The sequence below is a fragment of the Macaca fascicularis genome, chromosome 20 (genome assembly GCF_037993035.2).
Source record: "Macaca fascicularis isolate 582-1 chromosome 20, T2T-MFA8v1.1".
NCBI lineage: Eukaryota > Metazoa > Chordata > Mammalia > Primates > Cercopithecidae > Macaca > Macaca fascicularis.
Genome location: NC_088394.1, coordinates 2,010,173 through 2,034,063, shown reverse-complemented (window position 1 = coordinate 2,034,063; position 23,891 = coordinate 2,010,173). Strand labels below are relative to the sequence as shown.

General features: G+C 59.4%; 3 protein-coding genes across 4 annotated transcripts; all 3 read left to right on the top strand.

Moving 5' to 3' along the window:
- The first annotated feature begins 271 nt into the window (after window positions 1-271).
- On the top strand, window positions 272-15,514 carry LOC102142071 (mastin-like). Of its 2 annotated transcripts, XM_065537724.2 has the most exons (6): window positions 272-558; window positions 650-710; window positions 13,676-13,856; window positions 14,008-14,282; window positions 14,810-14,970; window positions 15,071-15,514. In XM_065537724.2, the coding sequence occupies exons 1-6, from the start codon at window positions 457-459 to the stop codon at window positions 15,239-15,241; spliced, it is 951 nt and encodes a 316-aa protein (XP_065393796.1). In that variant the 5' UTR covers window positions 272-456; the 3' UTR covers window positions 15,242-15,514. The 2 variants fall into 2 exon arrangements, with proteins under 2 accessions (XP_065393796.1, XP_005590896.3); XM_005590839.5 differs by lacking the exons at window positions 272-558; window positions 650-710 and adding an exon at window positions 13,312-13,500.
- Window positions 856-4,039, top strand: LOC102142464 (mastin-like). The gene is made up of 4 exons (XM_045382002.3): window positions 856-1,067; window positions 1,219-1,493; window positions 3,312-3,484; window positions 3,579-4,039. Exons 1-4 carry the CDS (start codon window positions 982-984, stop codon window positions 3,762-3,764), a joined length of 720 nt encoding a protein of 239 aa, XP_045237937.2. The 5' UTR covers window positions 856-981; the 3' UTR covers window positions 3,765-4,039.
- A 4,011-nt stretch (window positions 15,515-19,525) lies between the features above and the next one.
- Window positions 19,526-23,447, top strand: LOC102141414 (mastin-like). The gene is made up of 6 exons (XM_045382270.3): window positions 19,526-19,582; window positions 19,667-19,727; window positions 19,927-20,107; window positions 20,330-20,595; window positions 22,763-22,926; window positions 23,019-23,447. The coding sequence occupies exons 1-6, from the start codon at window positions 19,580-19,582 to the stop codon at window positions 23,181-23,183; spliced, it is 840 nt and encodes a 279-aa protein (XP_045238205.2). The 5' UTR covers window positions 19,526-19,579; the 3' UTR covers window positions 23,184-23,447.
- The last annotated feature ends 444 nt before the right edge of the window (window positions 23,448-23,891 follow it).

Genomic DNA, 23,891 nt, shown 5'->3' with positions numbered 1-23,891 from the left:
TTGTCCCCTTCTCTCCCTGGCTGGTGACTTGCACTCTCCTGGAGCTGGTTCTCGCAGCCCGAGGCCGTCGTGAGATAGGAGGCACTAAGGGTTATTTTGGGGAGGCGGATATTTTGGGCCAAAGAGGAGAACGGGCTCCAGGCACCAGGAAGTGAATCCTTCACTCCCAAGGACGATGGGTGTCCCGGGTGAGGGTGAGGAGGGGACCTGGCCAGAGAACAGGAACGGGCTATGCTTTAACACACGCATCCCTCCCTCCCTCCCTCCCTAGCTGGGGTGTCGCTGCTGCTTCTCTTTGAGGCGTTGACCATTTCTCAGACCCCCCCCTGCCACCGGGGCTGCCTCCCACCCCTGCAGCTCCGATGGCCACGGTTCACACACTGCAGTTCTGTGCCCTGGACCCAGTCCCACCCAGTGGGACTCAGCTCCTGGCCCCGCCTGCTCTCAGCATTCTGAATGTGCCCAGGAGGGGCTTCCCTGCCCACCCACTTCCTCTGTAGGAGAGATAAATGGGCTCCCAGAGACGCCAGGGAAGAGGCAGAGAGACCGGGGGCACGGGTATGCCGACCACTCCGAACCCCCCTCTCCATTCCCAGACCCCAGCTGGGGCTCAGATCTCCTCACCCCAAGCCTGGCTTTCTCCCCACAGATGCTGTGGCTGCTGCTCCTGACCCTCCCCTGCCTGGGGGGCTCCGTGCCCGGGAATCCAGGCGAGTCCACCCCACCCAATGCCCCCTCTGCCCGGGACCCCACCCCCCGCCCTGGGCTCAGAGCGCCAGCCCTGCCGGGGGCGTGGGGACCGTCTGATTGCCGGTCTTTCCTGGTGCCCCTGAGCCCTGGGAAGACCCTCGTCCGGCCCCCTCACTCCCCTCCCTTGCCTCCCCAGAGCCCGGGGCGGGGCGCGAGCTGGTGGGCATCGTCGGGGGCTGCGACGTCTCGGCCAGGAGGTTCCCCTGGCAGGTCAGCTTGAGGTTCTACAGCATGGAGAAGGGCCTGTGGGAGCACATCTGCGGGGGCTCCCTCATCCACCCAGAGTGGGTGCTGACCGCCGCCCACTGCCTCGAGCCGTGAGTGGAGCCTGCCGTCCCCTCGGCGGGTGGGAGTGGGGGTGGGGACGGGCAGGTGTCCTGTGTGCCGGGGGCCCCTCCCGGGATTCAGGGAAAGCCCCGGTCCTGAGCATCCAGCCTTGCTCTGAGAGGTGCCCGTTCCTCTCTCCAGGGAGGAGCTGGAGGCCTGTGCGTTCAGGGTGCAGGTCGGGCAGCTGAGGCTCTATGAGGACGACCAGCCGACGAAGGTGGTTGAGATCGTCCGTCATCCCCGGTACAACAAGAGCCTGTCTGCCCGGGGTGGTGCGGACATCGCCCTGCTGAAGCTGGAGGCCCCAGTGCCGCTGTCTGAGCTCGTCCACCCGGTCTCGCTCCCGCCCGCCTCCCTGGACGTGCCCTCGGGGAAGACCTGCTGGGTGACCGGCTGGGGTGACATTGGACATGGAGGTCAGGAACAGAGCCCCTTGGGTGGGATGTGGGGAGATGGCCTGGAATGTCGGTGCGGGCCTGGGCTCCAGATGCACCCGGATGGCTTCCTGCTGTTGCTGAGACGGGTGACCACAGGCCAGGTGGTTCAGAGCAGCAGGAATTGTTTATCTCACGGCTCTGGAGGTGAAACGTCCAAACTCCAGGCGTGGGCAGGGCTGGTTCCTTTCAGAGGGCCCGAGGGAGAGTCCGTTCCATGCCTTCTCGGCTTCTGGGACCTCTGCCCATCCCCATGCCCCTGGGCTTGCAGCTGTGTTTCTCCAGGCTCCCCTCTCCCTTCTCCTGTATGGACACTGGGTGCTGTATTTAGGATGTCTCTAATTTAACATGACCTCGTCTTTTTTTTTTTTTTTTTTTTGAGACGGAGTCTCGCTCTGTCGCCCGGGCTGGAGTGCAGTGGCCGGATCTCAGCTCACTGCAAGCTCCGCCTCCGGGGTTTACGCCATTCTCCTGCCTCAGCCTCCCGAGTAGCTGGGACTACAGGCGCCCGCCACCTCGCCCGGCTAGTTTTTTTTTTTTGTATTTTTTAGTAGAGACGGGGTTTCACTGTGTTCGCCAGGATGGTCTCGATCTCCTGACCTCGTGATCCACCCATCTCGGCCTCCCAAAGTGCTGGGATTACAGGCTTGAGCCACCGCGCCCGGCCATGACCTCGTCTTAATTCTGTCTGCAAAGGTCTTTTTCCAAATAAGGTCACAGTGGCAAGTTCTGGGGTTGTGACATGCGGGTGCTCCTGTCCACCTCCCAACAGGCATTTTGTGAGTTTACTCCATCCTCAGCGTCACACTCAGTTGCCTGCTCTTCCTTTGCAGCAAATAAACCATGAGCTACGGGAGGCGGGGGACTCGCCCTGGGCCCCGCAGCGCGTCAGCCGCTGGAGCCTCATTCCCACCACAACGCGGTCCAGGCGGAGTCCCGGTCCCATGCTTTTCCCAAACAGTTTCTTTTTTAAAAATTTTTTATTTAAAAACTTGTTTTTGAGGCAGGGTTATGCTGTGTCGCCCAGGCTGGAGTGCAATGGTGCAGTCATAGCTCACTACAGCCTCAAACTCCCAGGCTCAAGTGATCCTCCCACCTCAGTCTCCCAGGTAGCTGGAACCACAGGCGTGAGCTACCACACCCGGCTGACTTTGTTTCTTTTCGTAGGGACGGGGTTTCATCGTGTTGCCCAGGCCGGTCTCAAACTCCTGGGCTCAAGTGATCCTCCCACCTCAGCCTTCCAAGTGTTGAATAGCTGGGACTACTGGTGTGCGCCACCATGCCTGGCTTATTTTATTTTATTTTATTTTATTTTTACTTTATTTTATTTGAGACAGAGTCTCTCTCTGTCGTCCAGGCTGGAGTGCAGTGGTGTGATCTCGACTCACTGCAACCTCCGCCTTCTGGGTTCAAGTGATTCTCTTGCCTCAGCCTCCTGAGTAGCTGGGATTACAGGTGTCAGCCACCACCCTCGGCTAATTGTTGTATTTTTAGTAGAGATGCGGTTTCACCATGTTGGCCAGGCTGGTCTTGAACTCCTGGGCTCAAGTGATCCTCCCACCTTGGCCTCCCAAAGTGCTAGGGTTATAGGCGTGGGCCAAAGCGCCCGGCCCCTCGTCATTTCTAAGAGTGAGGCCTGTGGTTCCGGGCTCCTGGGCCCGGGACTGCAGCCTTGGGGCTCACCCCCGGCCAGGGAAGGCCCAGCTGTGAGTGAATAGTATGCCTCAGCTCTGGACAAAATGAGAAGCCGCAGCCTTGCCTCCACCAGGCCCCTGAGCCTCACCACACCTCTCCTTGCAGAACCACTGCCCTGGCCCCTCAGCTTGCGGGAGGTGAGGGTGAAGGTCAGGAGCAACGTCCTCTGTAACCAGATCTATTGCCGCCGCTTTCCTTCCAACCACACTGAGCCGTCTGAGCAGCTCATCAAGGACGACATGCTGTGTGCCGGGGACGGGAACCACGGCTCCTGCCTGGTGAGACCCCAGAGCGACCTGTCCGTCCCCTCCTGGGGGGGACACGTGGGGAGGCACATGGGGAGCCCTTGCTGAGTGCCGTCTGTCCCCACAGGGTGACACCGGGGGCCCCCTGGCGTGCAGGTGGAACTGCACCTGGGTCCAGGTGGGGGTGGTGAGCTGGGGCACCTTCTGCGGTCACAGCGACGTCCCCGGCGTGTACGCCCGCGTGACGAGCTACATGTCCTGGATCCACCAGCACGTCCGTCCCTTCCCTGGGGCTGCAGGGGCGTTCACGTGACGGAGGAGACCCCGCCTTCCTTGTGGACACCTTCCGCCCCTCCCCAGTTCCAGCCTCACTATCCTGGCACCCAGTGGTCCTCTGCCTGGGACCCACATTTCTGCTGCCCTTTCCTGCCTCTCATCCACGTCCCGTCCTTCTCGAGGGAGAGGCCTGGGCGCCTCTGCAGGCCGATGTCTCCAGGAAGGCGGGTGTGCGTGGGGAGCAGAGGCCCGGCTCTCCTGCCTCCTGCCCAGCCTGGCCCTTGACTCTGATTAAACTGTGCGTAAAGCAGCCTCTGTGTGTCCGAGTGCATTTGTCCACAGGGCTGGGGAGGCTTCCCTTGGGGTCTCTAAGCTCCGGCCCTTCCTCGGGGCAGCATGGAGCTGGGTGTGGGCAGTGGGGGTTCCAGGGTGCTGTGGGGGCTCATCCTGGCTGGCACTTCCCTGCTCCTTCCCTCGCCTCTCCCTCCTCATTGGCAATAGTCTGCCCTGGGCCAGGCCTTAGGTTCCAGCTGGATAAGGTGGTGGTTTCCACAGCGGGAGGGAGGGAGCTGTGTCCATAGACCGCATGGGCGCGGTGTCACCGGCAGTGGGGACGGCTGTAGGGTGCACTGGAACGGCCTGGGAGTGGGGTCCCGGGCATCCCTGGACCAGCTGAGGGGCTTAACCAGTGGGAGCTGCTTGGGCTGGACGGTGACGCTGAGGCTGGCTCCCCCGGGGGGCAGAGAAATGACAGGGTCACAGGGATGTGCCGAGGTTCTAGCGTCAAGCGCCTCACCTTTGTTCCTGCCTGCAAGAGGGTCAGGGCCACCCGCGGGGTGGGGCTGGGTTCTGCCTCCATCTCCTTGGAACTTGGCTCAGGGCTCCCACCCCTACAATCTGCGGTCCAGGCTGTGGGCTGCGGTGTTTGCTCTGGGAGCCCTTCCAAGCTCAGGTCCTGGGATTCAGAGGCCACGGTGGTGCTCTCTCGCCCCAGGGGGCCTGACGTACACGTTCCTTGGGGGAGGGCCCATACCTGCACCTCCACAGGGTCAGAGTCAGAAAGGACAGATGCCCCCTTGCAGGGAGTGGGGGTCCAGGCCCACCAGAGACAGGCCCCTTCCCTTCAGAGTGGGTCAGCACGGGTCAGGGCTGCTGGCCGGGCTGGACCAGGTGTCCACCTGTGGCCCACAGCCCCAGCTGAGTGGCACCCTGCTCATTTCCCGCCCACTCTCAGCCAGCGTGTGCAGGGGCCTCAGGCTGAAACTATCTGACTGTGGGGTCTGCCGGGTGCTGAGTTCTCCTGGGAAGGGCGATTCTTCCGAGGGGACCCTGAATCCCTCTGCCCTTTCCTGGGGTTGGGGCCCAGCTGTGCTGTCTGTAGATTGCCCACAGCACTGACCAAAGGCCTCCTCTGGTGCCTCTTGCTGGAAAACCAGGGTCTGGGGTGGCTCTGGTCATGGGAAGCGGTGAGCCAGCCTGCTGGGGTGTGGGGGAGAGGACTGGGGGCTGCACCCTCTCTCTGCGTTTCTGGGACTGGTCTCTGACCTCAAACTCCCCATCCTAATGCAGCCCTGCAGGCCCGGGGAGGGCTGGAGACCTGACCCAGAGGAGGGAGACCTGACCTGGAGGAGGGAGATCTGACCCAGAGGAGGGAGACCAGGCTCCTGCTCTGTCCGGAGTTGGGCACGGGATTCTCTCCCCGTATCTCAGGCTGTGTCGGCCCCACCGCGTCTTCCTCTGGGGGCTGTGTCGGCTCCTCGGGTGGGCTGTGATGCAACGTGGGCGGGGTGAGGGGGCTGCGGCTTGGGTTGGGTAAGGCCCGCGGTTCCCACTATCTCCTTCATCTCTGTCTGCTGCTCTGTGTCCAGCAGGGCCGAGAAGCGCACTGGGTGAGTCCCTGGCCGCAGAGGGGGTTCTCCACCACGAGACTCAGCACAGAGTCTGGGGGTCAAGGCCTCTGGAGATTTTGGTTCCGGGAGCCGTGAATATCTCCTCACTCACCATCTCGCGGACGAGCAAAGCAGTCACACTGTCCCGTGTTCTCCACATCATAGAAAATCGCCCTGCACGTTAGCGAGCGTTTCCATCTCGGTGTTTTTAGGGGTTTCTCACACCGCGCAGGGCACTGTGAACAAAGCCTCTGCAGAGTGAGACATGTCAGAACACCCACCGAGTCTGAAGTCCACTGCCGCTGCGCTGACGTGCCCTGGTCTGCACCCGCGTGAGTGTTTCACTTCCACCCCTAGAGAGGACAAGACTCTCCCAGAGGCCAGGTTTCTCCACCTTTCATCAGGCAACACTTGACACCTTCTGGTTCTTGGAGAGAAGACAAACGTCCCCTCCCCGCCAGGTGTCACTCCCTTTCATCCTAAGAACAACTGTGACCCCCAAGACGGGGAGGGAGACAGAGAAATGGGACCCGCATGTTCTGGGATTAGAGAATACAAGTCTTTTTTTTTTTTTTTTTTTTTTTGAGACGGGGTCTTGCTCTGTCACCCAGGCTGGAGCGCAGTGGCCGGATCTCAGCTCACTGCAAGCTCCGCCTCCCGGGTTCACGCCATTCTCCTGCCTCAGCCTCCCGAGTAGCTGGGACCACAGGCGCCCGCCACCTCGCCCAGCTAGGTTTTTGTATTTTTTAGTAGAGACGGGGTTTCACCGGGTTCGCCAGGATGGTCTCGATCTCCTGACCTTGTGATCCGCCCGTCTCGGCCTCCCAAAGTGCTGGGATTACAGGCTTGAGCCACCGCGCCCGGCCTAGAGAATACAAGTCTTTAAAATAATCTTGGCCGGGCGCAGTGGCTCATGCCTGTCATCTCCGCACTTTGGGAGGCCGAGGTGAGCAGATCACCTGAAGTCAGGAGTTGAAGACCAGCCTGGCCAACATGGCGAAACCCCGTCTCTACTAAAAATACAAAAACTAGCTGGGTGTGGTGGCTGACTCCTGTAATCCCAGCTGCTCGGGAGGCTGAGGCAGGAGAATCACTTGAATCCGGGAGGCGGAGGCTGCAGTGAGCCAGATCACGCCACTGCACTCCAGCCTGGGCGACAGAGTGAGACTGTCTAAAAAAAATCTGCCAGGTGTTTTAAAGACTAAACTCAACAGACATTTGTTGATTGACTGAAAGATGGTACTAGCACCAGCTCCAGCAAGGGGAGACGCGCCATGCCCCCCATAGGCTTTATTTCAGGAGAGCCGTCAAGCTTCACACAGGGCAACGGAGGCTCCCAGGGAGGAAACCGTGTACTCAGCATCACGGTGCCAAGTTGCTGATTTAGAACGAGGTCATTCTCCTGCCTCAGCCTCCTGATTAGCTGGGACTACAGGCGCCGCCACCACGCCCGGCTAATTTTTTGTATTTTTAGTAGAGACGGGGTTTCACCGTGTTATCCAGGATGGTCTCCATGTCCTGACCTCGTGATCCGCCTGCGTCGGCCTCCCAAAGTGCTGGGATTACAGGCGTGAGCCACCGCGCCCGGCCATTCAAATCTTTTAAATCTTTTTTATTTATTTATTTATTTATTTATTTATTTATTTATTTATTTTATTTTATTTTATTTTATTTTTTTGAGACGGAGTCTCGCTCTGTCGCCCAGGCTGGAGTGCTGTGGCCGGATCTCAGCTCACTGCAAGCTCCACCTCCCGGGTTCACGCCATTCTCCTGCCTCAGCCTCTCTAGTAGCTGGGACTACAGGCGCCCGCCACCTCGCCCGGCTAGTTTTTTGTATTTTTTAGTAGAGTCGGGATTTCACCGTGTTAGCCAGGATGGTCTCGATCTCCTGACCTCGTGATCCGCCCGTCTCGGCCTCCCAAAGTGCTGGGATTACAGGCGTGAGCCACCGCGCCCAGCCCTAAATCTTTTTTAAAAGCGTTTCTGTTTTCTCATTCTGGAGTTTTGAGAATTCTTTACACCTCCTGGATACAAACATTGTATCTTTAATAAATATTTTCTCCCTGTCTGTAACTTTGTTTTCATTTTCTTAAGAGTATTTTTTGATAAGGGTTTTTCATTTTGATAAAATCTAGCTAAGAAAACTATTTTTTAAAATGGGCCAGGCACGCTGGCTCAACCTGTCATCTCAGCACTTGGGAGGCTGAGGCAGGAGGATCCCTCGAGGCCAGGAGGTCAGCACCAGCCTGGGCAACATAGTGACACCCCGTCTGTATTTTAAAAATGAATTATGCCATCTTTCAGCTAGTAGTCTACTATAATATCTTTTCACATTGTTTTACTATCTCTCTTTTTCTCTCTCCTGTAAACAGTATATGTCTGGATTTGTTTTTTATATCCATCATGAATATTTGTATTATTTTTTTTTTAAGATGGAGTCCCACTCTGTCACCCAGGTTAGAGTGCAGTGGGGAGATCTCTGCTCAATGCAAACTCCACCTCCCAGGTTCAAGCGATTCTCCTGCCTCAACCTCCCGAGTAGCTGGGACTACAGGCACCTGCCACCACGCCCGGCTAATTTTTTTATTTTTAGTAGAGACTGGGTTTCTCCATGTGGGTTAGGCTGGTCTCAAACGCCTGACCTCAGGTGATCCTCCGGCCTCAGCCTTCCAAAGTGCTGGGATGACAGACGTGAGCCACTGTACCCGGCCATGCTTGTATTTTTAAATTTCCTCTTTTTTTAAAGTTTTTTTTTTTTTTTTTTGCTAATATTTGTGTAATATTTTAACTGGTAAGTTCACTCTTTCATATTTATTAGAATCATTGATTTACTCAGACTGGTTCCTATTATCTTATTATTTTATAAATTCAGTTATTTTTGTCTCCTTTTTTTCCCCTTCTCACCTTTCTGAAACAGACAGCTATGTGTGCCCTCAATCAGATAGAAAGTTTATCAGCCTCTCACATCCCCTGGCCTTTCTTCGTCCCCTGAATCCAGCATGTTGATACCATCTGGACTGTTAATTCTGGGTTACTGTGGATACATTTTCTCTTTTTCTTCAGTGTTATCAGTTTTTAAAAGATAACATTAAACTTTATCACGCTGTTTGATTTCCTTTGCTGAATGTACCTCTTGCAACATTTTCTGTAATTGTCTTTCCTTTTATTTAAGAGTTTTATATAGACTGTTTTAAACGATATGAAAAGTTCGAGATGCACTGTGCCTGAAAATGCATTTATATTGCCCTCAGCCTTGGGTGGCAGTTTTCTTGGATAGCATGTTCTGGGTTCTAAGTTATTTATTTATTATTATTATTTTTTGAGATGGAGGCTTGCTCTGTTGCCAGGCTGGAGTGCAGTGGTGCGATCTCAGCTCACTGTAAAGATCAGAAAGATACCCTGTTTCTTTTACCCAGGTAAAAGAAACCCCGTCTCTACTAAAAGTGCAAAAATTAGCCAGGCATGATGGCAGCCGCCTGTAATCCCAGCTACTCAGGAGGCTGAGGCAGGGGAATCACTGGAACCCAGGAAGCAGACTGCAGTGAACTGAGATCGTGCCACTGCACTCCAGCCTCGGTGACAGAGCGAGACTTTGTCTCAAAAAAAAAAAAAAAAAAAAAAAAAAAAAGAAAGAAAGAAAGAAAAGAAAAGAAAAGAAAAGCAGACAGACTTGTTCACAGAAGCAGCCAGAGTCAAGGACCTGGACACTGACCACCCTCCTCGGTCGCTGTTGATGGGCTATTTAAACATCCACAAGGAGCCACTTTGCGCTTCTCAGCTTGAAGAGAACTAAAAAGCATGGTGCTGGGGGAGACCCGGGGAGATCGGCACTCTCAGAGCCGAGGGCAGGATGGAAATGGCTCCAGCCTCCCCACAGGGCAAGCTGGCTGCAATCCAGGATGGGCCGAGCCATTTCCACCCTGTGTGAGCCGAGGAAAAACAGGCCCCAGAAGACTCTTTAAACGGTAGTGCTGTTTGCCGGGCGCGGTGCCTCACGCCTGTAATCCCAGCACTTTGGGAGGCTGAGGCGGGTGGATCACCTGAAATCAGGAATTCGAGACCAGCCTGGCCAACATGGTGAAACCCCGTCTCTACTAAAAATACAAAAATTAGCCAGGTTTGGTGGCACATGCTTGTAATCCCAGCTACTCAGGAGACTGAGGCAAGAGAATTGCTTGAACCCGGGAGGCAGAGGCTGCAGTGAGCCAAGATCATGCCATTGCACTCCAGCCTGGGCAACAGAGTGAGACTCTATCTCAAAAAAAAATAAATAAAGGTAGTCCTGTTTATGTTTGTGGTGGCAAGAACCTGGAGATAAAAACTACAAACTCTTCAATTGAAATGAATGAATCCCTTGTGTAACCATATCGACATCCACACTGCAAGGGGTAAAACGCGTGGACCAGCCACGCTGGTATCAATGTAGATGACGGCAGACACGCCGACGCCGGGGAGAAACGGAACGCTGTGGTGACGGAATGGCCGTCTGGGTCCCCTTGGAGGCACAGAAGTAGCCCTCCCTCCCTGCACGTGGGTGGACCATGCGGAGATGGTGACCCTTCCCCCAAGGGCCGTGGTCAGCCCTTTAGTGTCTGAGGCCCAGAAAGAGGAGCAGCTGCCTGGGTGGGCAGGGGTTGGGTAAGAATGGGTGTGGGGTGTTCCTGGGGCTGTCCATCTGACTCTGAACGAAGCCCCTTGCGGGAGCCTGCCTGCTGTGGGCTATCGTCAGGGGGAAACGTGTGGCAGGGCACAGACGCTCCCCAGGCCTGAGGCGTTTATGCCTCTCTCTGGACGGAAGCCTGTGACTCTGTGAGCAGCCTTAAGGGATGGAAGATGGAAGCAGGCCGGGCACGGTAACCCCAGCACTGTGGAACGCCGAGGCAGGCGGATCACCTGAGGTCAGGGGTTTGAGACCAGACTGGCCAATATGGTGAAACCCCGTCTCTACTGAAAATACAAAATTAGCTGGGTGTGGTGAGTGCCTATGATCCCAGCTACTCGGGAGGCTGAGGCAGGAGAATCGCTTGAGCCTGGGAGGCAGACGTTGCAGTGAACCAAGATTGCGCCATTGCACTCCAGCCTGGGCAATAAAATGAGACCCTGTCTCAGAAAAAGAAAAAAGAGATGGAAGCGGGGATCGGGGCCACTGGTCGGCGTGTGGGAGGAAACTGGGAGACCCCCATACAGGTGGCATCTGCCTTCACCTTGATTGTTCTCTAAGTGACCCCAGCTCCATGCCCAAACCTAGGTCTGCAGACCAGTGGCAGGCACTGAAGGCCTGGCAGAGGAGAGGAGAACGGGTCCTGCTCTGTGTCGGAGACACTCCCGTGCAGGCTCCCACCCTCGGTTGGCCTGGGGGCATCTGCACCCTGCAGGGTGGGGCTTGGGCTGGGGCCCTGCAGTGAGAGATAGGGATGGGGCAGCACCTGCCGTTACTGTCCTCTGACCTCTTCCTGAAACTCTGTGGGCGGAAGGGAGTGCTGGCCACGGCTGAGGCAGCAAGAGTGAGGTTCCAGGAGGAACCCACCCTGGGCCGAGGGTCCAGGCACGAGGGCGTCACATCATCCTGAGGACCCTGGTGCTGGGGGCCCGAGAGGTCCTGAAAGCTCCTTCCCCTGCTGAGCAAGGAGAGCTACGGCGCCTCGCATGAAATAAAAATGAAGTATACAAATTAAGGCGTGGTGACAGGCGCCTGTCATCCCAGCCACTTGGGAGGCCGAGGCAGGAGCATCGCTTCAACCCAGTGAGCCGAGATCGCGCCACTGCACTCCAGCCTGGGTGACAGAGCGAGACTCTGTTTCAAAAATAAAACAACAAATGTAGGAATGGGGGTCACACTCCAGGCCATAACAAGGACCCCCTCCTCGCCGAACCCACAGGCCCTGTCCTCTTCCTAAGGGGATGGAAGACTCCTGCTCCCTTCTTTCCTCCCTCCCAGGTCGGGCTGTCTTCTCTCAAACACACACGCCTCTTCCAACACTTAGCAAAACGTTCTCAAACCCTCAGACCCCCTGGAAGCCGGGCCCAAGCCATCTTCAAGCAGCACTGCGTGGGCTGCTGGGATCACAGTGGCTTGTTAGGAAGGGAAGATGCAGAGAAACGTCCACTGTTGTCTGCTGATTCTTTCACAGCAACGAAACCACAGTCCACCAGTGACCTGTTGGCCGCACAGGGATCCAGAGCCATGTCCCGGCCTCAGAGGCTCTTGACTAGAGTCACATGGGATGCAGGGTGGCTGGGAAAGGCATGGAGTTGGGGCACAGATGCTTGTCCTCACTTGGGGCCAGCGCCCCGTTCCCTCCAGGTTTATGGAGTCCCACCTTGGGTGCCTCGGCAGGGGAGGGGCCTCTCCAGCCCCAGGCAGTGCCCTTCCCACCTCCCCCCACGTGGGTGCCGTCTGTGACCCAGATCTGCCAACGGGGAGGATCCAGCTGTACCGGGAGCCAGAGGGTCTGAGAAGCAGGGACAGGTGCTTCACTGGTTGGGCTGGAGGGTCTGTGGTATCTGAGTCATTGCTGCAGTGGGGGCAGCTGTGATGTGGACCCCACCCCGGGTCCTGCACAGGTGACCACACCAAATGACAGCTTGGTCCTCCTCTTCCCTCACCCTGGAGATTCACTGGAGGGGACGGTCATGTCCCTGGGACCCCCGTAGTGCCCTGACCCTTCCTTCTCTCCACCTGCTTGGAGGACTCTGCTGTGTCCATTGGAGCACAGTGGACCTGAGATCCCGGGCGACGTTCCTGGGCCTCCCGCCCCAAGCAGGGCGTTAACAGTGGACGGCGTGGTCCATTCCGGCTGTTCTGGGTAACAGTATGTTCCTGGAAAGGCCGGGTCCGTACCAGTCCCGTGGTCTCTGACAACCCTCTCCTTTGGCCTGAGTTCTGGGCCTCCTGGAGCCTATTTCTGGTTAGTAACTGTGTGTCCTTTGGGGCCGTGCTAGAGCCTTTTTCTGGTGGTTTGGGGTGTCCAGACCCTTGGGGCACTAGGTACCCAGAGAAGCAGGACTCCTGAGGGCGGGGCCAGGGCTCAGGGCCCCGGCTGCAGGCCCTCCAGTGGCTCTCAGAGACGCTTCCCTCTGTCACAGGCTCCAGTGCCGCCCTGAACAGGCCTTTTCTTCTCTCACCGTCAGCCTCTCCAAACTCTCCTTCACTGACAGGACAGGCCGGTGGAGGGCGGCACACGGCCCGTGTCCGTCTGCACCTCCCGCCCCGCCCCTGCCCCGTGGAGGAACTTGAGGTCTGTGCTTCCTCTGGTCATCAGGCCCCACAGCCGCAGTCAAGGGGTCAGATTTTTTTTTTTTTTTTGAGATGGAATCTCGCTCTGTCGCCCAGGCTGGCGTGCAGTGGTGCGATCTCGACTCACTGCAAGCTCCGCCTCCCGGGTTCCCGCCATTCTCCTGCCTCAGCCTCCTGAGTAGCTGGGACTACGGTTCCCGCCACCACACCCGGCTAATTTTTTGTATTTTTAGTAGAGATGGGGTTTCACCGTGTTAGCCAGGATGGTCTCGATCTCCTGACCTCGTGATCCGCCTGCCTCGGCCTCCCAAAGTGCTGGGATTACAGGCGTGAGACACCAAGCCCGGCCGGGGGAGGAGATCTCTTTGGGCACATCTTGAACCCACGAAGTAGGACTCCCAGCCTCCACCCACTTCCTGTGATGGAAGGATAAAGGGGGCCCTGAGCGAGACAGCCCCGGGAGGGGTGCGTGTGGAGGCCAGTGTGGGAGGGAGCTGCTCCTGTCAGAGCCGAATCCCTGAGCTCAACCTCCGTCCCCAGAAGCTGGTGTTTGGGGTCCCCCTCCCCACTGCAGGCCTCTTCACAGATGCTGTGGCTGCTGCTCCTGACCCTCCCCTGCCTGGGGGGCTCCGTGCCCAGGAACCCAGGCGAGTCCAACCCACCCAGTGCCCCCTCTGCCCAGGACCCCCTCCCTGCCCTGGGCTCAGAGCGCCAGCCCTGCCGGGGACGTGGGGACCATCTGATTGCCGGTCTTTCCTGGTGCCCCTGAGCCCTGGGAAGACCCTCGTCCGGCCCCCTCACGCCCCTCCCTTGCCTCCCCAGAGCCCGGCGCGGGGCGTGAGCTGGTGGGCATCGTTGGGGGCTGCGACATCTCGGCCAGGAGGTTCCCCTGGCAGGTCAGCTTGAGGTTCTACAGCATGGAGAAGGGCCTGTGGGAGCACATCTGCGGGGGCTCCCTCATCCACCCAGAGTGGGTGCTGACCGCCGCCCACTGCCTCGAGCCGTGAGTGGAGCCTGCCGTCCCCTCGGCGGGTGGGAGTGGGGGTGGGGACGGGCAGGTGTCCTGTGTGCCGGGGGCCCCTCCCGGGATTCAGGGAAAGCCCCGGTCCTGAGCATCCAGCCTTGCTCTGAGAGGTGCCCGTTCCTCTCTCCAGGGAGGAGCTGGAGGCCTGTGCGTTCAGGGTGCAGGTCGGGCAGCTGAGGCTCTATGAGGACGACCAGCCGACGAAGGTGGTTGAGATCGTCCGTCATCCCCGGTACAACAAGAGCCTGTCTGCCCGGGGTGGTGCGGACATCGCCCTGCTGAAGCTGGAGGCCCCAGTGCCGCTGTCTGAGCTCGTCCACCCGGTCTCACTCCCGCCTGCCTCCCTGGACGTGCCCTCAGGGAAGACCTGCTGGGTGACCGGCTGGGGTGACATTACACACAACCGTGGGTGTCAGCGAGGCTCTCTGGGGAGGACGAGGGGCTGGGTCTTGCGGAAAATCCCTCGCTCTGTGGCTTCTGGGACCCCCTTTGCAAGCCCAGGTTTTGGATAGGACGTTTCTGGGACGGACATCAGGAACGGGGACTTGCTCTGGGCAGGCAGTTTTGGCCGCCGCTCCAGACCCGGTGTTTCCCAGCTCCACTCTGCCAATGGCAGCCGAGGCCAGGCTCCTCCGCTGTGGACGGAGGGTTGGTCCGGGGTCCTGAGTCCTGCGGCTTTGCCCCTGCTTCCAAGAGGAGCCCTGTGTCCTGGTGCTGGGCTGGAGTCCAGACCCTCAGATGTCATGTGGTCAGATCCTGACTATAGTGGACTTGGGGAAACTGAGTCACTGGGTCAGGATTCATGGGTGGGGGCTCCCCTGTGCTCTCCGCTGAAGGTCGGGGAGGCCCCGCATTGGGTGGAGTGAGGTCTTTGTTTTAAGGAAGAAGCAGGGCCCCCCACGTCCAGGTTCAGCTCCATGTTCTCCCCACAGAGCCGCTGCCCCCGCCCTACCACCTGCAGGAGGTGGACGTCCCCATCGTGGGGAACAGCGAATGTGAGGAGCAGTACCAGAACGAGTCCTCAGGCAGCAACGACAGGGTCATCCAAGACGACATGCTCTGTGCCGGGAGTGAGGGCCGGGACTCCTGCCAGGTGGGACCCCAGCCCCGCCCTGCCTCCTCCTGCCCCTGCCCACCAGCCCCGTCGCTGTGGGTGCATGCAAGGGCTTTGCTGAGCATCTCTCTCCCCACAGCGTGACTCTGGAGGCCCCTTGGTGTGCAGGTGGAACTGCACCTGGGTCCAGGTGGGGGTAGTGAGCTGGGGCAAATCCTGTGGCCTTCGTGACTACCCCGGCGTGTACGCCCGCGTGACGAGCTACGTGTCCTGGATCCGCCAGTGCGTCCCTCCGTTCCCCAGACCCTAGCTGGGGTGCGGTGGGGTCTGCATGATCCAGGAGGCCCCGTCTTCCTTGTGGACACCCCTGCTGCTCCCCAGTCCCAGCCTCACCCTCCCGCGGGTCTCTGCCCCGAGACCCTTCTGCTGCTCTCAGCCTCTCAAGGCTCTGTGTTTTCCTGCCGGCAGGGGGCTCAGGGAGCAGGGGAGGGGCCCTCAGAGATGAGTCGGGAGTGGGAACAGAATCCCAGAAATCCTAGATGATTTCTTGTGACTTGACTCCATTAAACAGTGTGGAAACCGCTCCGGGTCTGCGGTGTGTGTCTGGACTGTGGGAGCAGCTGGGGGTCACCGAGTGGGGTGGCCAGGCTTGGCTGCAGAGCCCGGGTCCTGGCACTCTCAGGCCAGGCAGGAGAAGAGGGATGGGCCCCAGGGCTGGGAGGAGACGGCTTCCTTTCTGCTGCACCCCCTCCCCCAGCGCACACAGGTCTGTCAGGGCCATTGACATTGGAGCGTCAGTCCCAGGCTGACGGACTTCTCCTTCCCTCCGCTTTCCAGAGCCACCTCCTCCTAGAACCCCCGCGCCCTGACCCACCACCAGGGTCCTCCTGGTCCCACAACATGTGGCCCTGAGAGCAGCTGGCACGGTGCGGGGTCCTGGTGCCCATGGGGCCCGGTTCTTTCTCCCGATGCTCTAGGCCCCTCCATCCCCAGACAGTGTTTCCGGCCGACTCTAGACTTTCTCCTCCTTTTCTGGCACAAAATCCTCTTTTTTGGATTTCAAATGTCCTAAGTCAAGATTCTCTGGTTTGTGTTCTGCAAATGTGACCCCACAGTCCCAACCCCAGACATGCTTCCTACAGGGGTTCTGTGGGCCCACGGGTTCCCATGACAACCACAGCTTCCCTGGGAAGCAGGAGGTCCCTGGGCACCTCTGGATTTTCTGGCTGTGACACGTCCTGCTGGTCATCCTGGACACCTGGCCTGGGGCACAGGAAGGTGCCTCTGAATGCCCAGAGCCTGAGATTCTTGGGGGGTGCTGGTAGAAGTAGAGGGTCCTGGGGTGGTGGACAGCACAGTGGGGAGAGGTGGACAGCTCAGGGCCCCCATCTGTAACCTGCCCGGTTTCTACCTGACTCCAGGCCCCACACTATCCCCGCGTCCCTCGGGAACCTCTGGGACAAATGACTTTAGTGGAAAGAGCCTGCTGTCTGTCCTGAATCGGCCGTGGGGTCCTGTCCCCGTCTTGGGCTGCATTGGCCTCATGCTGTGTGGGGTTGGTTGCGTCTCCTTGGCTCTGTGGTGATGCAGCATGGCGGCCGGTGCACTTGATGACGCTCTGATTAATCTCTGCTTGAACCAAGAGCTCAGAAGCGGGTGCTGGGGCTGCTGAGCCGGCAGAGCAAGGGTGTCCAGAAAGGCAGGCGAGGGGCCACGTCAGGGCCGGAGAGCCACTCCCTCCCCACTCACTGTCTGTGTGTGGCCTGCTGGAGGTCAACCCCACAGAGCTGGCGTTCCCTGCGGGCATCCTGGGCTGCCCTTCTGTGCAGGCCCCAGAATCTCAGGCAGAGCTCAGCTTGGGGGGACCTGCCCCGATACTTCAGTCCCTCCCATCAGTGCCCAGTGTCACTTTGGGAGCCACGTGGCAATTCAAAATCTGAAGGCTTGAGAGCTGATCTCCCTCCCGCGTCGTGGATAAATCCTGGAGACAGCTGGTGCTTCTGTCCAGAGTCAGCTCCCAGGGGCTCTCAGGCCATTTCCTCCCCAGCCCCACACCCCATCCCTGCCAGATGCAGTGGCAAGAGGTGGGTCGTGGAGGGGTTCACAGACACCCCCCGGACCCCGGGCATGGGAGAAAGGGAGCCCCTTCCTCACTCCTGGAGGCCCCTCAGCTCAGACCCCTGCTCTCGTCTGAAGATTTGTGGTCCTGCAGATCCACATGTTGAAGCCCTAACCCCTGGGGCGATGAGATCGGGAGGGGGTGCTTTGGAAGGTAAACAGGGCATTCATGCCCTTAGAGAAGGAACCCCAGAGAGCTCACTTCTCCCTCCCAGCCTGGAGCACCCAAAGAGAAGGCACCGTTTATGAACCAGGAGGTGGGTCCTCCCCAGACCTCGGACCTCCATCCTCTGGGGTCACTGGGAATGAATTCCCGCTGTGCGTAAACCGCCCGGCTGTGGTCTGTTGCAGCCGCCGGCAGAGTCCCTCCGGGCACGGGTGATCCAGGCCTCCTCACAGGCCAGGCGAGGGGTCTCCAGGAGGTCTTTGCTGACACGAAGGCCTACGGCTGAGCCTGCGGCTGAGCCGGCTTCCCGAGGCAGGGGAGGGCACCAAGCAGGGGAAGAGCCCAAAATTCTGCCATCCACTCTGAGAGGGGAGCCGGGCACCGTGGCCACAGGTCTAGAGAACAGGGAGATCCGTAGCGGTGGACGGAAGGTTCTTGGGGCCCGGGGGAGGGGTGACAGGGATGGGAAGCGACAGCCACCAGAAGGGTGTGGGCTTTTCAGGGCGATAAAAATGTCGTACAATTGGGAATGGCGACAGCCACATGCCTCCGAATGCGTGAAAATCGATGAAGTTCCACCCTCTAAATGGGTGAATTGTAGGTTTTTGTGAACTCAATCTCAATAACTCTGTTAAAAAAAAAAAAAGAAAACCCAGATAAATATGAAAAACTAAAAAGAGGTCAGGCACAGTGGTTCACACCTGTCATCCCAGCACTCAGGGAGGCTGAGGAGGGTGGATCACCTGAAGTCGGGAGTTCGAGACCAGCCCGGCCAACATGGAAAAACCCCGTCTCTACTAAAAATACAAAATTAGCCGGGCGTGGTGGCGCACGCCTGTAATCTCAGCTACTCAGGAGGCTGAGGCAGGAGAATGGCTTGAACCTGGGAGGCAGAGGTTGCAGTGAGCCGAGATCGCCACCACTGCACTCCAGCCTGGGCAACAAGAGCGAAACTCGGTCTCAAAAAAATAAAATAAGAAGTCTTCATTTCCCCAATTCTTTCACAACGGCAAAGCCGCAACACGAGCCCCTGAGGGGCCTCCTCGTCATACGGGCCCACACACGGCCCCAGCCTTCCAGGCACCCCGCCCTGCACGTCGGGCATCACCAGGGCCCTGTCCTCCCGAGGCAGGCTCTGCGGCAGGACCACCCTGGGCGTGTGCGGTTATTGGAGTGTGGGGAGTCCCTCTGCGGGGTCTTGGCAGGGGTGGAGTTTCTCTCTTCAGGCAGTCACTGGTTTGGGTGGGGCCCAGCAGCAGCGGCACAGGGCTCACAGGTGGTGGCCAGGACACGGCGCCCACCGGCGTCCTCCACCCTGGTCCCTCGCCTCCCAGGTTCCGTACTGATTGGAGGCCTCTCCCAGGAACAGGGAACTCCTTCGGGTGATGGTAACAGTCTCTTTTTTTTTTTTTTTGAGACGGAGTTTTGCTCTGTCACCAGACTGGAGCGCAGTGGTGTGATCTCAGCTCACCGCAACCTCCGTCCCCCAGGTTCAAGCGATTCTCCTGCCTCAGCCTCCCAAGCAGCTGGGATGACAGGCACGCACCACCACGCCTGGCTAAATTTTGTATTTTTAGTAGAGACGATGTTTCACTGTATTGGCCAGGCTGTTCTCAAACTCCTGACCTCGGCTGATCCCCCGGCCTCAGCCTCTCAAAGTGCTGGGATCACAGGCGTGAGCCACTGTACCCAGCGGACAATCCCTTCTTGTTTCCTCTCTGGCTGGGGGAGGCCGAGGGGGAGCGCCCCCACCTCAGAGCTCTCACCAGTCCTGGCGCTTCGGCTCTGGGGGAAGCCGGGGAGCCTTCTCCTCCAGGACCCACGGACGCCCGGTCCCTCGGAAAGAGGCAGGAAGAGGGTGGGAGGCCCCGTCCCCTCCCAGTCCTGTCTGCCCCTTGGCTGCCTCCGCCTCCCACTCAGCCCGCCCTGGAGCTCTCCCAGGTGGGTGGGAACTGGGGGCTCTGCGCCAGGCCCACTGGAGGAGGCAGCGGCCCATGCCCGGACCCCACCTCCCAGGGAGGCTGTGGACCGTGAACCCCCGGGCTGGAGCACAGGCCAGGCCCTGGCTGTGCTGGGGCGGCTCCTGCGGGGAGAGGCCTTTCCTGAGCATTGGCGGCCTGGCCCAGCCCGGGCATCTCCCGCAGCACTGAGCACTCCTTGAAACTCCCCATTCAGTGCCAAAGCCACCACCTCCACCGGGGAGCCTTCCCCGGGGCCAGGTGCAGATCCCGGCTGAGATGTTAATGGGCTGACTTGGGAGGAGGGAAGCCCCGCCCACAGGCGGCACAGGCCCCGCCCACTTTCTATGCTGAGACGATAAAGGGGGCTCGGAGGCGCCCAGAGGCAGAGGCCAGAGACACCACGATGGTGAGGGCCAGGTTCCTCTCGAGTCCTCCCAGACCTGGGATCCAGCTTTGCTCACCCAACCCTGCCCTCCCCCTAACCCTGCAGATGCTGTGGCTGCTGTTCCTGACCCTGCCTCGCTTGGGGGGCTCCGTGCCCGTGTTCCCGGGTGAGTCCTTATCCAATGCTCCCACTGTCCTGGGACCCACCCTGACCCCAGGCCTGCGCTGGCTCCGGTGGGGCGGGTGCTGAGCAGCCCCTGGAAGCCACTGGCTCATCCTGGGCTCTGGGGAACTGTGTGTGGGAGGCCATGCTGGCCCTGGGCAGGGCGCCTGGGCCTCTCACAGCCCCTCTCGCCATGTCCCCAGATCTCAGCCCAGGGACTGAGTGGGCGCACGCCGTAGGGGGCCACAGTGCCCCTCCCGGGAAGTGGCCGTGGCAGGTCAGCCTCAGGACCTTCGACAAGGAGCAAAACCAGTGGGGGCACAGCTGCGGGGGCTCCCTCATCCACCCCCAGTGGGTGCTGACCGCGGCCCACTGTGTGGCACTGTGAGTGGCTCACCTGAAGGCCTGTGGTGGGAGATGCGGGCGGGCGGAAGCCGAGGGGCCCCGCAGTGTGGCGGGGCGGTGTCCTGGGGCAGGAGGCGGCTCAGGTTGCCGGTGGTATTGAGCCTGTGGAACAGGAGGTCCCAGCTTTGAGTCCCTGGACGTTATTTCTGCTGCACTGGGGGCCGAGGCCCCCTGCCCTGAGAGGCAGCTGGTCTCTCCCAGGGCCGCATGGGAGCCACAGACATACAGGGTCCAAACTGGACAAGTGACGCTCTATCGCCACGACCAGCTGACGAAGGTGGCCCAGATCATCCTGCACCCCAAGTTCAACATGAGCCTGTCGGCCTGGGGAGGCGCAGACATCGCCCTGCTGAAGCTGGAGACCGCCGTGACGCTGTCCGATCTCGTCCACCCGGTCTCCCTGGCCCCCGACTCACTAATGCTCCTCCCGGGGATGAAGTGCTGGGTGACCGGCTGGGGGACCCTCGGTAAGATCAGGGGAGGGGGACGGGGAAGGACTGGGCAGCACTCAGGCAGGGTGCATGGGGACGGCAGGTGTGTGCCCAGGCCACAGGTGGGCTCCAGGTCTCCCCACCAGGAGGCATCTTTAGCTCTTGTTTAAACCTTGGAGACAGACAGCTGCAGGAGCTGGACACCATTTCTCGGTTTGCAATTGTCTTTTTTTTTTTTTTTTTGAGACCGAGTCTTGCTCTGTCCCCAAGGCTGGAGTGCAGTAGCGCAATCTTGGCTCACTGCAACCTCTGCCTCCTGGGTTCAAGCGATTCTCCTGCCTCAGCCTCCCAAGTAGCTGGGACCACAGGTGCGCACCACCACGCCCGGCTAATTTTTTGTATTTTTAGTAGAGACGGGGTTTTGCCATGTTGGCCAGGCTGGTCTTGAACTCCTGACCTCAGGTAATCCACCTGCCTCGGCCTCCCAAAGAGCTGGGATGATAGACATGAGCCACTGTGCCTGGCCTCGGTTTGCAGTTGTCAAAGCGAGTGATGCATCTGGATGGCAGGACTCCCAGGGGCTGGCCAAGGATTCGTACCCAGGGCCGTGGCCTTCAGCCCATGGCTCTCTGGCCTCGCTGCCCAGGCACGGTCTGTGTCTGTACTTTTCTGATGGAAGATCCTAGGGGGAGAGTGGGCTCCTGTTTCACTTCGTGGCCCTGTCTCTCGGGATGTTCATCTCTAGATTCCGTGCTTGTTCTGAGAACTCCCTTTGTCCATACGCCCGGCGTTGAGGTGGGGAAACAGGCTGGGGAGGGGGAACGGCGTGCCCAGGGTCACAGTGCTACGCTGTCCTTCTCAGAGAGGCTCCCCTCAGCCTTGGCTCCCGGGCCTGCTGTTGCCGACCTGGCCTGTGTCATTGGCTGCTCGTGGTTCCGACCCTGGTAACCGCAGGGGAATCGTGTGCTGGACTTGGCCCCTCGGTCCTCCCTGAACAGCTGGCGTTCTGAGTGTTTTCCTCTGGGACTTACGCATGATAATGACAACTTCACGATGTGGTTTCTCTTCCCCAAAACCCTCTTTATGGCGGTTGTCAAAGACAGGCCACTGCACCTCGCTGCTCCCCAGAATCACAAGACCCCGCCACAGCCAGTTCCGGCTTATTCTCTCAAAGCCATCTGGCAGCCAGGTGCACTGGTTCACACTCACAATCCCAGCGCTTTGGGAGGTCCAGACAGGAGGATGACTCGAGCTCAGGAGTTCCAGACCAGCCTGAGCAACACAGAAAGACCCTGTCTCTAAGAAAAAAAAAAAAAATTAGCAGGGCGTGGTGGGAGCGCCTGTATTCCTAGTGACTGGGGAGGCTGAGGTGGGAGGATCGCTTGAGCCCAGGTGGTCAAGGCTGCAGAGAGCTGTGATCACGCCACTCCACTCCAGCCTGGGCAAGAGCGAGACCCCACCTCAAAAAAAAAAAAAAGGTGCCGGGCGCGGCGGCTCAAGCCTGTAATCCCAGCACTTTGGGAGGCCGAGACGGGCGGATCACGAGGTCAGGAGATCGAGACCATCCTGGCTAACACAGTGAAACCCCGTCTCTACTAAAATACAAAAAAAAATTAGCCGGGCGAGGTGGCGGGCGCCTGTAGTCCCAGCTACTCGGGAGGCTGAGGCAGGAGAATGGCGTGAACCCGGGAGGCGGAGCTTGCAGTGAGCTGAGATGCGGCCACTGCACTCCAGCCTGGGCGACAGAGCGAGACTCCGTCTCCAAAAAAAAAAAAAAAAAGGTCTGGGTTTGAGGCTCCCTTCCAGGCGGCCTTCCGGGCTGCAGGCGCCTCACTGGCTGTCTCCAGGTCCAGAATGTTGCAACTTTTCTTCCTGACTGGTAATAAAGTAGCGAGATCTTCCACAAGCCAGAAGGCGCAGCTCTCAGGGTGACTCACGGCTTCAGTGTGGCTGTTGCTTATTTTCTAGATGGCTTTTTCTCCTATTTGTTGGAGCTCTGGTCTTTAATTTTGGGAAAGTCATGTTCTATAGCACCGAAGCCCTGCGCTTTCCTCCCAGCTTCCATTGGAGCTTCAGTGTGTTGTTTCTGCTGAGTGGGAACATGAGCCCAAAAGGGGCTGCCAGGCCCAGGCTCCCTGGCAGATGGAGGGAGGGAACGAGCCCCCCCCAGGACCAGCCATGCTCACCCAGTCCCTCCCCACAGCACCGCTGCCCCCAGCCCCCCACCTGCAGGAGGCTGAGGTCCCCATCGTGAGGACCCGAGCTTGCGAGAGGATGTATCACAAAAGCTCCGTTGCCCACGGCCAGGGCACCGTCATCAAGGCTGACATGCTGTGTGCAGGGAGAAAGGGGCAGGGCTCCTGCCAGGTGAGACCCCGGCCCCGCCCTCTGCCCTCGGTGTCGGCCGTGGGACCTGCCTTGCCGTGGGGCCGTCCCCTGACTGTGTCCTCTCCATACAGGGCGACGCTGGGGCCCCACTGGTCTGTTACTGGCTGGACACTTGGCTCCAGGTTGGCGTGCTGAGCTGGGGCGTGGCCTCCAGGCACGGGAACTACCCTGGTGTCTACACCCGGGTGATGACCTATTCCTCCTGGGTCCGCCAGCACGTCCCGCTGGAGCGTTGAGAAGGCTTTGAGAGCTGGGGAGCCGACCTGTCCCCCTGCCATCCCCGCCGGGCTTCCCCTCAGCTCCCCTTCCCGCCTCCAGGCCCTGTTCCTGTCCACCCCGCCTGGCCCCCGAAATACCCCGTCCTTCCCTGACCTGGGGGTGAGGACACAGCGGCAGGGGAAGCTCAGAAGCTGGTATCCCGTGGATGTGGGGGAGGGTATAACGCACCCAGGGACCTGCCTCCTGCCTGGGTCTGCCATGCTATTAAACTGTGAACAGCAGCCTCCGAGTCTCCGATTCTCTGATGCGTCCTGGGCCGTGGTGGGACTGCCTCGTACACATCCCAAGGTTCTGGAGGGCTCGTGGCCAGCCTGGAGTGACCGCACCTTCAGGCCAGGCTGGGGGCCCACGGGGAGGGTGTGTGGTTCCTGCCCATTCTGGGAGGGCTGTGCTTCCCAGAGGCGGTGCCTGAGCTCCCTGAGCGGCTCAGCCTTCCCCGCAGGTTCCCACAACCCAGGGATGAGCTACCTGTTCTCTCCCCAACACCCACCCCTGGCTGGGACAGCTGTTTGCTCCTTCCCCTCATTCCCCCAAATCTGTGACATCAAACCCAGCCTCGCTGCACCCCAGTTCCGACACGGAGCCGCACTGCGGGGCCAGCAGCCTGAGCCTGCTGCCTCGGCCGGGTCTCCTCCTTGGACCTCCCGGAGTCTCGGGGTCAGCTG